This window comes from Fopius arisanus, unplaced genomic scaffold (genome assembly GCF_000806365.1).
Source record: "Fopius arisanus strain USDA-PBARC FA_bdor unplaced genomic scaffold, ASM80636v1 scaffold00236, whole genome shotgun sequence".
Lineage (NCBI taxonomy): Eukaryota > Metazoa > Arthropoda > Insecta > Hymenoptera > Braconidae > Fopius > Fopius arisanus.
Window position 1 is genome coordinate 78,490 of NW_011887975.1, and position 14,173 is coordinate 92,662.

The 14,173-nt window shown below is 40.9% G+C and overlaps 1 protein-coding gene across 1 annotated transcript; it reads right to left on the bottom strand.

The window, feature by feature from the left end:
- Positions 1-12,925, bottom strand: LOC105272689 (sodium-dependent noradrenaline transporter-like). The gene is made up of 4 exons (XM_011314904.1): positions 12,882-12,925; positions 8,312-8,439; positions 252-573; positions 1-148 (listed from the first exon to the last, which is right to left on the bottom strand). Exons 1-4 carry the CDS (start codon positions 12,923-12,925, stop codon positions 1-3), a joined length of 642 nt encoding a protein of 213 aa, XP_011313206.1.
- Positions 12,926-14,173: the final 1,248 nt, after the last annotated feature.

Here is a 14,173-nt window from a genome sequence, read left to right on the forward strand (position 1 = left end):
TTATAGTACCTTTCCCGATGTTGAAATTCCTTTCCAGAGCGAGAAATAGCAGATTAGGTATACAATTAACAAACAGAGGGAAATATCCCACTTGACGATTCCAAGATCATGGAGGCCTGCACTTTCGTGAAGTTCCAAAATTGCTCGGCTAATGGGGAAAAGATTCAGTGTTTTTAAATAATATTCATGTGATGAAAAATATCTCTACAAGGTCGTATATAATTGATTAACCTAGTCCAATGTATACCAACTTGAAATACTCCAGTGCAGCACTCGTGTATCTAGAACTATTATTTCCGTCCATATCTTCGTCCATGTTGCTGAATATAGGTGACAATGTTTCAAAATTTGTCAAATTTCTCGTGGGATTCATTGTGAGATTAGTAATTGAGTCTTGCTGCGTCAGATTAATATTGAATTCTCGGCAGAGAGGCGTATTCCACATATTCCCGCATGTCGTCCATGGAAGCATGTTCGTGAATGATGCGAAGAAGTAGCGCAGAGCCCATGCAATTATCACGTTATAATAAAAATCAACATAAAATGCAATCAAAACCACCGCATAGCCGATTCCTATAACAAAGTGAGAATTTGACAATGAATGAAAATGCCTTCAGCGCTATTTGTTCAATAATAATTATAATTATCATTGCATTTCTGCCAATTCATATTTTTTAGCACAATGTTCAAATGGCCTTCTTACCAGGTTCATAGACGATTAACACACACTTAAATGCTTAAAAAACCGAACATTGCACCACTCTAGGTGGTGAAAGTTATATTACCGTTCTTTTGTCTGTTATTGATTCTATTGTCAGCGTTTGATTACATCGTTTTGATATCACTTATATTTGCCAGTGACGGCGAGCTTAATGATGCTTTCCGGAAGATGTTGTTCCCCCACTCGATTTTCATTTATATGGTAACGTGACATTTTCGTATGGGGGTTGAAAATGTCAGTCACCTTCGCCCTACTTCCCCAAAGCCTAATCGAACCTGTTAAAATTGAATCAAATGGGCGCCAGGTAATTTTTCGCCGGAATTACCAAATCGGAAAATCACTAAAACTAACTTAATTAACCTCGATGTCCTCTACTCGTCATCGTAACCTAACAAAAAGGGTTTTCCACAAGGGAACAGAAAAGGGAAATCAGGCTTCGGGGAAAGTTAACGGTCCTGGTTCGCTCAGTGTGCGGGTTATGGAGAGAGGGGTGGATTTTGGTGGAGACAGGGTGTTTTCGGGCATGCCTAACCATTGACTAAATGATCACGTAACTTAAATTTAAAAAAAGGAAAAGATAAGTAAAGCCTTCAAAATCGTCATTTATTCGATTCATATTCTGGGGGGATTCCAACAAAATGGGGTTAGAAAACCCAATTATCTATTAACATTTAAAGAAAATCTCGTCTTAATATCCAAGTAAAACAAACGTTAAATTTTACTATGCGTAGCCCCTCATAATTACCATTGAAATTTGCCTACAAGGACTATCGATCGGCGATAATCCGCGGAATATCCGATAACTCGGATGGACAAGGAAAAAAAAGGAAAAAAAAACCATTAACGCCTCGGACTCGGACCCACCCTCCTCAGAATTGAAGAGAGCGAGAGAGAGAGGGAGAACCACTGGCCACCGCGGGCCGTGGAAAATCCCGCAACTTAAAATCGTTCCTAAAACCCAAAATTTCGAGAAATTTTAGGAAAAATACCCACTGGCGTGGCCAGGGGAGCCTCTAGTATGTTGGGGAATCATTAGCGAGGCAGAAACTCCCTCGAAAACCACGTAAAATGGATGGAGAAATTCCGTCAACCCCGGGGTCTCTACTTTTACCCCTAAACCACCCTAAACGGGGAAAGTTACCTCTAAAATACCCACTAACATAATCAGGGGAGCCCCTAGTATTTTGGGGATTTAACTGCGGAGGGAAAAACCCTCCGAAAACCATCCAAAACTGGATGGAAACGTCAACAATGCCACGACATGTCGTGGAGATATTGGCGACAAAAAGGAGGAAAAATGCACTTAAAAGTTGTTAAACTAATTCCCAACTCACCTGTGGGGGTTTCCTTCCCTTCCGTGGTCCTTTTCTCACCATAATCCTCACTCTAAACGCACTTACTTCCTAACTTTTCTCGTCACACACACACTTGTTGCCTGACTCGTCATGAACAACTGACTTAGAAAGGTCAGTGCAACAGGTGGGCCACGCACAGCCGAAAATCAGGCGCTTCCTGATTGGCCCGCGTTAGTTTTCTCTTAGGGCGCGGTGGCTGCAGCGCCAAATTCAAATTTAAACTAACAATTTATTCAACTCTAACGTATTTTTACTAACTTGACAGGGTAGGGGGGCCTTTTCAATCGGCGTATCCGGGGGATTATGAATACTAGAAAATCTTCCTTTCTTCAACCATAAATTTTGAAAATTAGTATTTCCTACTACTCTCAGAAATTATTAAAATTCATTTTATCACGCGCTTATTCTCCCCGACCTTCCACCAAAAAAAAAAACAGAAACGTAAACGTAAACGTAATCCTAATCTCATGCTCCCACTAAATCAGAATGTCCATTTCTTTTATTGCCCTCGCGATGTTGTATTTAAATCACCGGATGGCTCTATTTTTGGCTCTTCTTCACGGCAGTTGGGCCTTCACCCTTAATTTTTCCGATTTATTAGGCCAGGGCATGATGTTCCTGGATCGCGATTTCCTCCCTTATAATTTTCGAGGATAGTGGTGCAGGGTTTCAACGTTCCGAACGGACATCCCCACATGTCCGTTACAATATATTCAAATTATTGTTGCTCATTGATATACTTATTCATTTAGATATAACCCAAAGCCTCCAGTTCACACCGCAAGAGTCACATCTTCATATCGTATTGAATACACGAGAATATTAAATACAATTCTAAATTTAAGAAAAGTAAATGTCTTAATTTCTACGATGGCTGGAAGAGTATACACACTTGGAATGAAAAATAAAATGGAATATGGAACATGATATGAACAGAAGAACATTATACTAGCAGATGTAGTCAAACCGTTTGGAAGGAGTAATATTGGATTCGGTTCTATATTGTGTAAGATATTTCTGGAAAATTCTCTACACGCAAATGACTTTTGTAGAAACTCCGAAATCGATTGGTCTACCCTGATATCCAGATTTCGCCCAATGTTATAATAATTAAGTCACAAAATGTCAAATATTTGTAATTATTTTTTCGTTCTTTCGTAACTAATGAGCACAATTAGGTGGTGCCAGATGGTATGATCTTAGGTCCTTTACCAACCCTTCCCAGTACCTACGCAGTACTCCAGCCTAATTTCCTGCCCGCACTTTTCTTCACCTAACTTGTAACTAAAGTCCACGAACGATCAGCTCATTTTCCGATGTAGAAAAATTTTTCACATTCGGGACTCCACTCTGCGTTACTAGAACGCCTTGCCCATAGGGCCAGCAGGCGAATGTCCTCACCGTATGCGTAATATTTCAAATCGCGGACATTTTGAGATTCTGATTAATTATTTCGGACAATCGTTTAATACGCGTTTTTAGTCACTCCGATAGTCTGCCGAAACCCTATTCTACGCTCACCCCATCGTTGAAAAACGGATATCACCACTCATGTCGTTCAACTCGACCCTTTAGTTCAGCTGACGTGCCTGTTTAAATGATAATAATGAAAACCATCACCTGGGGTCGCTGAGGTATTCGAGTATTATCATATAGCGATATTAGTCTTACATGTCGAAATCAATTAATAGTTAGCACTACTGGCAATGCTTTTTATCTCATTATCTGATGACGGTAAATTACTAATTTATGAACTTTCGCAGTTTTACATGCAGAAACAAAAGGGAGTAAATATAACTTTGTCTTTAACATGACATCCGCGGAAGAATCAATAAACATCGAATGGGTGTAGCGATCATCTCGGGATACTCGTTGGAGAGTACCAAAAGGATCTGAGAACAGCACTCCACAACAAACTTAAAGAATTCTGAGGGAGAGAATAGGATAGAGTGCTAGTGGTAAGGTTTCCTCATTTCAATATGATCGGTCCGTAGGAATTTATCGCATGCCAGGTATACTGATCCCTGAGCTTAAATATCATTAAAGGGAATTAGAGATAGTATGGGTTAGAGGGCCTGAAAAGTAGCACGAAGGGCTAATAATCAATGTCATCCAGTTGTTTGTTAGGAAATCGCAGATACTGCAGACACTGGCTTGGTAGGTGAGTCGAGATGTTCAAAAATTTGGACACTTAAGCCGACCTTACGGCACGACCCGGAAACGTCGACTTAATTCAGCTCAGGCGACTCCCGAGCTTCGTGAGTGGGAGTTGTGAGAAAGGCCTTATCAACTATAACGTGGTATTTTTACCAGTTACTGGTTCTCGACCGTTTTGCGATTTTAGAGACTTCCACTAGGCGGGAAGTCACTTTTTGTGGCGAGAGTTCGTGAGACGAGGGGAGGAATTTGTTTTGATTTTGTTTTTTTGTTTATATTTTTGAATTAAATTAGGCGCCACCGCGTCCTTCCTGAGGACATCATTGAGGATCCTGAATAAACCGGAAGATGTTATCGGGCTCCGTTTGAATTTTGGCAGTGACTGGATTTTGGAAGTGGCCGACGATGGAGCCACAATCCAGCCATAAATTACCACGGAAGTGACGTATTTGCTGAGCACGAGGTTGACTAACAATCAATCGAAAAATAGGAAGAAATTAATTAAGGCGAGTTACTGTTCTCTCAGGGTAGCGAATAATGCAGAAATTGTTGTTGGAATTTTAGGGAAGCATTGAGAATTTATTCTCGTTAATTCACGACAGTTAATGATTGTTAAGCATCGCGAAATTTAATAGCGCATACGCTTCGAATATATTATTTCTGTCGCGCATGTCCGATTAATTGGGATTGGTAGATGATGACGGTGTCACCCCCCCCCCCCCCTCCCGCCATCAATCTGATATATCGTTACCTACTGGTTGCGAATTTTCACGTGCGTCGTGAAAATCATTTCCGTTTGGAAATTTTGTGTTGAAGGACGCTCGATAGTGTCGAGGGACGCTACTCTTTTGATTAACCTTGTGGAGGTTTTTGAGGAGATTTTCAAGAGTTCCGGATGAGCGTGGTGGCCAATTTTTTTGTTAATAATTATTTCTTTTAGTGCGGGCGGAGATTATGATTTGTATTATTTGGTGTTACGTACACTCGAGGCCTGTAGGACTGTTAGATTAATTATTTTATCAGGGAATCTCTGGCCACTCTAATCAGTGGAATTTTGGTGGCTCTCTCTCCCTCTCAAATAATTTATTTGAAATATTTTTTTTTCTACATGATTTTTTTTTCTTGTGTTAATTGGTTAGTTTCGCGATTTTTGGTTGATAACGCTCGTCGCGACAAATTGTGAAAACCTCGCCATTGAATTTCATTTAAGTTTGTTGCTTTCAAGGTCTTGTGATTTCGGAATATTTGTCTCTAAAGTGTACTTATTCTGAGTGTTTTGATTGTTCCAGGTCACGTACACCTGTCCATTTTTCGCGTTGCTGTTAATGTCATTGCATTTCGTTGACAATTTTATGTACATCATGTCTGATTCAAAACTTGGGACTTTTCCGGCATTTAGCAATTGAGTTTCGTAAGTCAGTTGTTTTCATTCATTTATTATTTGTTTTCTAACTACTAACAATTGAGTCTCGTAACTCAGTTGTTTTGTGACTCAGTTATTTATTATTATACTATTTCTGACTTCTTCGACTATTTTATAGTTATTTATTTATTTATTCATTTTATTTTTTTTAACTTATTAGACTTCAGAAACTATTTGTTCATTTCAATCAGATAACCGTGACTTATTCAAAACTATATTATGTGTGCAGTAACGCGTAGTCGATTTGAGGGGATTGTATTTTAATTTATTTTTTTTATTTTATTGAGACATAGTAATTTATTAAATATTGTTCTCCCCAACAATTTGTATTTTATTCATTCTTTATTTTATCTTCCAGTTGTATCCCCTTCCAGTCTCCGATTAAAGTGGAGAAGGACTTCGAAACGATGGTCATTCCGATTAATGACCTGGCGCCTAACATTTTGGATTTTGATTTTTCTGTTGAGGTTGTTGGTGCCAGAGGGCAGGCTAATGGAAGGAGGGTTCCATGAATCTCCCTAAATTACGTCGCATAACTTAACGGAGCTACCCGCTCAAATTGGATTTTTCTCCCACCTTGAATCTTGGTTCGAGTGATACCGAGAGAGGGAGACGGTGCGATCCAGCGAAAATGAAGGTTATCATCGATCGGACACAACAGCATTGATTTTTTATTTAAAATAGACAGCAATGTTAAGTGAGGAACTACGGACATACATTCCTGATGAGGAATCATCCTTATCAATTATTTTGTGTTCAGCCGGTATTTGCCGCAGTTTGTGAGGAGCAGCAGACTTCTTTCTCCGACCGAGAGAGAAGTAGATATGTAATTCTGGTTCTCTCCTAACGATTTTGGCGGTTGTGAAGGATGGAAGAGGACTCTTCCCGGGTCAACATCTCGGGATAATCCTCAAACTATTCTGGCTGTCGTCTCTATCGCTCATGATTAGGCGCCAGCCGGGTTTTCTTGGGAAACCTGACGAAACCAGCCGCGACGGAAGTTCGTCAACTGCGCAGACATTAAGTGGCGGGTCTCACAATGTCGAGCCAGTATCAGCAGGACACGGTAGTATGGGCAAGGTTCATCAACGTCCGAGTAACTCTGGTTATCGACATCAGCCCCGGTTGCGCCATCGTTCAGCGAGAACTATTGGGGAAATATACTCCCCAGGTATTTCGTGGAGGGATGTTCCCATCCCTCACACATTTTCCACTCTCCTCCACGGTGGCTCGACCCCGAACAAGACACAGATTATTTGCGAATAGTTTCCACCCGCCAGGGCGCTAAACATCTAGACACATGCGACATTGGTATTCGGAGACCTTTCTCATCCACCTAATGTCCACCCCGCCTCGAGGATGCTTAATAATAGCAATTTTATCAGGAGTCAAAACTCGAGCAACTTCCCATGCAGGTACCTATTCCCAACCCTTAAACCACCCCAACACCATGGCTTTCACCCTGGAGATAGGTTTCTTTGGCCGAAAGCATTCGCTCGGTCGCCAGAAAGTAAATCTATTTCACCAGTCGGGGATGCTTAAATGTCCCCATCTCTTGTTATTCTAATCTACGATTAGAAACACGTAACCATCATAATCCCATCGGGGATTATTGCCACCAACCAATGACGCGCCCCTAAAACATTCGCTCGCCACCAGCACTTCACTCCGACTGCCTCGAGATCTCACATGGCCTCCTACCCCTAGTCTGAACCTATCACCGTTTGTGGGTCATCCGTTAATCTACAACCACGAATCATGCTTGACGGGATCACGGGAGTCCTTGTACCTAGCCGTTGGTCCCTAGTCTAAGTGGACTGCGCCCTTCGGCATCACCCCATTGGAACGCCTGTACGTCGGCCCTGGACTCCCTAACACAGCTAGGTGGATCTGCGAAATAGGCTACAGCCATTGTCAGCGTCATCATGGTGTTCCGAAACATCGTCCAATCATATCACGTTTCTTCCCACTATGTGATTGGTCTGAATCACCTTTGGAGCTGCTTGATTGGTCGTCGTCCGATACCTTATTCATCTTTTGCTCGGCTCTTTCACGAAGGTTAGTAAATTTTCCGCAACCACTCTTTCTTCTTAACACTTATGACCTTGGCCGGAGAATTAAAATATAATAACTCCCGCTGAAGTCACTAATAAATATAATAAAGGAATAAACGAATGATTTTTGAGGGGAAATTACTTGGTATTTGCGGGGGGACCTGAAATGAGAAAAAAAGGGGGGGTGAATAATTACTCGGGCGGGATAGTAGTAATAAATGTTCTCTATTTCAATAAATGGAACGTCTGAATATGGTAATTCTCATAACAAAAAAAATCCAAAAGTGTGACCTTCTCTTAATCACTAATCAAGGGTGGGGGGTAAGGCCAGCCAGCTTGCGACACACACACAATTAATATTAGAAAAAGAAGGCGTGATTCTATCTCTGCAAAAAGGGGGAGAAGTGAGGGGTCCTCGTAAAAAAGTATCGCTAATTAGGGGGCTTGAGTTATAACAAAAATGAACTTCCGGGACACAAAAGATCGTGAATATAAAATAATTATAATAATGGAATTTAGAAGCTCACCGTTGGGGGGAAATATCATTACAGGGGGTTCGTGAGGGTTTGTTGGAACGGGAAAGGAAAGAGAGGGTACTCACGGTGATGGCGTCTATCCTCGTTCTTTTCCCACAATCTCGAAAAAACGACGGGAAACTCCTTCGCCCAAATAGCCCTTGTCCTCCTCGTCCTCACTCCTGGGTCTTTGGCTTCTCCTCCAAAACTCTTCCTTCACCAGGCACCTTCACTCAACAATATCCTCCAAAATATTTCCTCACAATATCCTCAACAATCTCTCCTCACAATAGCCTCAAAATCTCCTTAAACAATATCTCCTCACAATAGCCTGAAAAATATCCTTAAACACACAAATCTTCCAGCGAACGCGGTTACACACGGGGCAGCTGTAAAACGATGGCTTCCCCATCCTCGCTATTCTTCTTCCCCGATTATCGGTGATAATCGGGGTCAATCGGGGACACTCGTCATCGGGTGTCCTCGTCCTAATTATTTGTTGTGCCCGATTAGCATATATTCCTTTTCTCTCTTCCGGGTCACGTGGGCTGTGACGTATGAGTGGTGGTTTTCTCTCCTTCCAAGTCACGTGGGCCGTGACGTAAGGATGGTGGGTTTCTTTCCTTCGCGACGATGTTCGACGATGTTCCACCGCGTGAGTGTAGGGCTGGGGTAACGCGGGGCAAGGGAAAGGAATCTCTTGGGAGTGGGGGCCAACGGTGGCAAGTTTGTCTCTTTACCTTACCCTAATTCTTAACCTAGTTACATATAAAAACAAGTCATTATTAGGGGGCAGGGGAGGGGCTAAAAAAGTGCCTCGTCACACACTTTTAACGTGAATGCTTGTAACGATACTACAGCATTCCCATTCGTGTTGAACCCTTTTTTCAATTTCATAATATGATCTATTCCCATAATTCCATGATAGACCACAATGGCAACGCCCCAGCCAACGAATGACACTTCTATACTTTGATGATGAATTATGGAATAGTAGTGGTGGGCGGACAAACCACACGGTGAGACTGGAAATTTGTGCAATCGTATATGCCAGTTCTTTCACAATGAACCCATTAGGGGATGTAGGAAAACCTTGCACATCCAAAATTAGTGCCATGGTGACCGATGTCTTATGCTTGCAAATATTGGGGTTTACACCCACCACCTTTAAAGCTCATTTTTCTACAGCGCTACTTATTGAAATATAAGCAACTACCCGATCATGTAGTACGAGCCCATAAGCAGCGGTATTCTAGAGGAACCTGTCTTTCAATTCAAACTCTAAACGTACATCGATCGGACCGAATTTCAAAGATTCATATTGTTTAGAGCAATCAATAACCACCAACGGTGGAAGAGCAGACAATCGATTTTTACTTAATGATAATGCATTAATCACTTGCTTATCATAATACGGTGATTGAAAGTTCGTATACATGTTATAGAGTAGGGATGGGCAACCTCCAGGTAACTCGGAGCAGAGTCATAAACTCGAGTTAGGAATCCAATAAAGTCTATAACCATGCCAATTATAGGGGTCGTAGTACGATCATAGTGGGGACAGTAGTGGGGGGCCTCACAGTCACCGTATTGGGGAGCGTCCCATGACGTCTCTGCCAAATGGTAAAATGGGGAAAATGGCCGCCGCGATTAATATAAAGGGAAATTTAAAAATCTACACATGGAAAAAAAATTTTCTGAATATGAACATAACTATTGGTAATTGAAATGAACATGAAGGTACTCTTCAAATTCAGCTTCCTGAATTGATGACATCTTTCAGTTTCCTTTTCAATTTTTGGTCCAATATGGACCTTACCGAAAAATATGTCAATGAAAAAATAACAAGCATTACAGTTTTGATCGGCTGATGTTGATTCTGAATATAAAAAAGGAATATTTTTTTTTAATAATATTTTTTTTTAATTTTCTTCAATTAAACTCGAAACTTTCGGAATGTTCTGGTTTAATAGAATCCGACTTAGCCCTAACTCTAAGCAGACTGTTGACTTTCACTCAAGTTGTGAAAACTTTGAAGATTTATCGAACTCTGAGCTACTTCTCAGCTTGGTCCGTCAGGGATGCCATTTCATTATTAATTAAAGTGTGATTATTGTTACAGTTCGGAAACGTGGATCGATCGGATGGGGAATGAACGACTTCGCGATTTGTATCTGGCCCAATTATGTGAGCGACGCGTTTGCTCGGCTCATTTCTAGGACTCGGACTTCATTGACGTAGAGGTGGGTAAGAAACAATTTAAAAATGACGTCAGACCTATTGCGATCATAAACAGAATAGAAAAAGTCGCCCCAGCTATAGCTAATAATCCTCTCAATGAGTTTCATCAGCCTTTTGCTCTCAGAGGAGAACCGCATAATGTTTGTAAAGAACTTGCACGCTACACTTCAAATTGGTGAACAACACGCAGAAGTGAATCAACAACGAGCAGAAATTATTGAACAAGGCGCGAAGATTAAAGTCTTCAGCAGGAACAATTCATGACTGAAGACGGCAAACCTGACACGGAAGAGATTATCGCTATACGAGGTAATTTCTGGGGCAGGACGGTATTTGAGCGGTGGGAGCCTTTCCATTGATAATTTGTAATCAACGTGTGGGGTTAGCGGCTTCAGGGCCCTAGTATTTGTAATGCTTTGCCCCGGTTACGGATTTCCTCCCTTGGCGATCCCTATTCACACCCGTACCACCCTAGCCCTACACCCCCTATCGTCATCAGTATCACTTCCTCGTCAGACGCCAGGTGACTTTTGTAACCCAGTGTCACCCCTGGACAAGACCGGGCTTTTAACCTGCGTCTCGCTGAAACCTTTACGGCCGCGTTTTTTATATTTGCCAGATTCGCTAACTGGCCCCTTGATGCTCCTACTCACCCCTGTACTGCGTTTTACCAGATCCGCTACTGTTCCTCCTGGGGATGCTGTGCTAGGATGGAGTTACGTGCCTGGGCTGCCCAGTATGTAGGTTTAGAAAGAGGGCGGGGTCCGGGGATCTATTCGACTTTGCGTGACTACCATTCTACCTTGTATTTTCTCGGTTCACTCGGCCAGGCGGGGTAACACACTCACACTTCCACGCTATTCCTTCCTCTCACTATCTTATTTAGTTCCCTCGTCTTGCTTGATTTATTATTTCTATATTCTTCAATTATATTCAGGCGGGCGGTGTCAGGGCGGGATTTACCCGGGGTAATGCGCACTCCCATTCTTCGAGGCCAGGCTCCTGGCAGGAGGGGCAGGAGGGGTTGCCCCAGATATCGGTATAGCGAAAACGGCCGTGAAATAAAGAAGAACGGGATTTCGCGTAGTAGATTGATTTTAGACGTCCTCGAGTATACCGTTTTCTACGTAGAGAACGAGGAATCTCATTGCTATGCAATACATTAATTGGGAAAATAGATCAATGAAATGGTCATTTCTGCTGACTTTAATCCTGTAGTTTTTACAAAATGGAGAGAGAAAGTAAAGAAAGTGGAGAATTTTGAAAAAGATTATACACTCGTCGTCGATGAGATGTCGATTTGCGAATTATTGGAGTATGACTAGCATTTGGATTGCATTGCGGGTTTCGAGGATTTCGGAGAATATGGTCGATCGATGAACATCGGTAATCACGCGTTAGTATTCATGATTCGAGGTTTGCGATCATCGTGGAAGAAACCAGTTGCTTATTTTATTTCGAATGGCGCGGTTAGAAGTAATATTTTAGAGTGTACGGTAGATGAGGCTGTCGATCAGATCTATGATTGTGGTCTTCGATTCAAATTCATTCTTTGTGATCAAGCGCCGGCCAATGTGTCGAATTTCTCACAATCAAAAAAATTATCGGCGTCCATTAATCGGTTTGGGGACAAGTGAATCGAGATCGGTTTGGTTGAACAAGTACCCGTCTGATTTCGAGGAGCCGATAATCTGTGTACACGAAGTCCTGAAAATACTGAATTGATAAGTTACCATAAGTAGAAAAAGCCATAGTAATGTTCAATGAGATAGACTGTATGTCTATCAAGTAGTAACGGGAGATTTTATAACGGATGAAATTAATTCCTTCCAATATTTTCGTTACTTTACAACTAATGTTTTCCTAGACACCTACGCTTCTATATTATATGCGAGAAATTTTTAGACGGAGCGATGCATGTATTTCAAAAAATTAATAACATCCTATTGATTCATAATTCGATAATTGTGTCGACTTATTGAAATTTTTCTTCATAACATAGACTGTTGTATACGAACGATTCCAAAATACTCAAATTTTCCAGAGTTTATTGTCAGTATTTATAACTTGAGCGATTAGGTCCTCATTCAAAATAAGTTGTCGTATGAAGACAAGAGGCGGTCGATTACTGATTATATTGATACCGATATTTCACCAATAATAAGGACCACGGCATTCTTTCCAATATACGAGTAGTAAACAACAAATTATTAATTGTATATTTACCGAACGGGAAGAGTTTGAACGACACATAATGTATAAATATGGAATATGTAGAAATGTTTGTCTTCTCGATGAATGGAAATATATATATTTTTTTTATATTCCGGCCCTTTCTGCCGTGTTCTGGCTAATTGGCCCTATCTCACCCTATGCATGCGGCTGTGGATCCTAAACTGTACCGCATTCACTCACCTATAGAGCATAGGAGTGACATGGGAAACCACAGGAAAAACCATGTTGGTACAGGCGATTGCTCTATTAGCAACCTCCCGCTCATCGGTGCCTGTTGAAAAATTCGATTCAACGGGGAATCGAACTCACAACTTTCAGAACACTACGCTAGCCCCTAGCCACTGAGCTACCCACGTCGGTGAATGGAAATATTGCGCGTACGTATAGACAATTATTCTACTTATCCAGTGAACAATGAATTCAAATTCTGTATTTATCTCAGGAAGTTAATCATTTCTACATTGATAAGATAACGAATAACGATCAGGCCATGAAATTTTTTTTGGCGATTGTGATTGCACGTGAAATCCGTTGTACAGTCATTTCCCTTTCGTTAACTTTTGTTATGTATTTTTCGGATTATCATCAATGTCAATATGTGGCTGCTTCATGCCTTACTGATTGTTTGTCGAATCCATTACTTTAATGATCAAGGGAACGAATAACGCGAATATTCATTTTCGTGAGAATTTGGGAGGATGAAACTGGGTTTATCCTAATTCCTGATTTATCGACTGGGATTGAGTGCCTTTTATATTCCGCCTATGTATGTTAGATGGCGACAGCATTCAAATATTTTAATGTTTTCACTCCAAGATATACTTAGCTTAGACCGTTATTAGGTTTTTGACAGTGTAAAAGAGTTTCACGACAATGATTTGTTTATTAGTTAATTTGTCAATTTTGTCAGCTCTTCAGGAGATTTTGATCTTTTCATTATTCCAGATAAATCTGAATCACCTTCTGAGACAGAACATGTTGATGAGAGTTCATTTGCCAGAGAAACCGAAACTGACGAAGTAACACCCAAGATATATTTGTATATTGAAATGCGAACATTGAGAGATACAACTGATTATTGCCAATAGTTTTTTACCCTTTGTACAAGAGGCACAAAATGTGAAATGGACAATCCTCTAATAGGGGGGTGGAGAAACCTGCTGAAAGAAAAGTCACATCAAGACTAAATTGGAATCAAATCCTCCTTAGCATGTTTTATTATGATGATGCTTCTTCAGTTTTTTCAAACTTCTAACTAACAGTGCACAAATATAAATGCAAATTTGTCTGGTACTATAAAATCTCATATTAATAATAATAAAGTAGTGATCTCATTTAGGTATTAGGTAATCTCTCGCAGAAAACCATGATGATCTTCAATGACCTGTTTGTAGCCCAGAAGGAATTCCTCCACAAGAACGTGCAATTTTGTCTTCCATAGAATTCATCGACCAGAAACCAAGAAAAAAAAT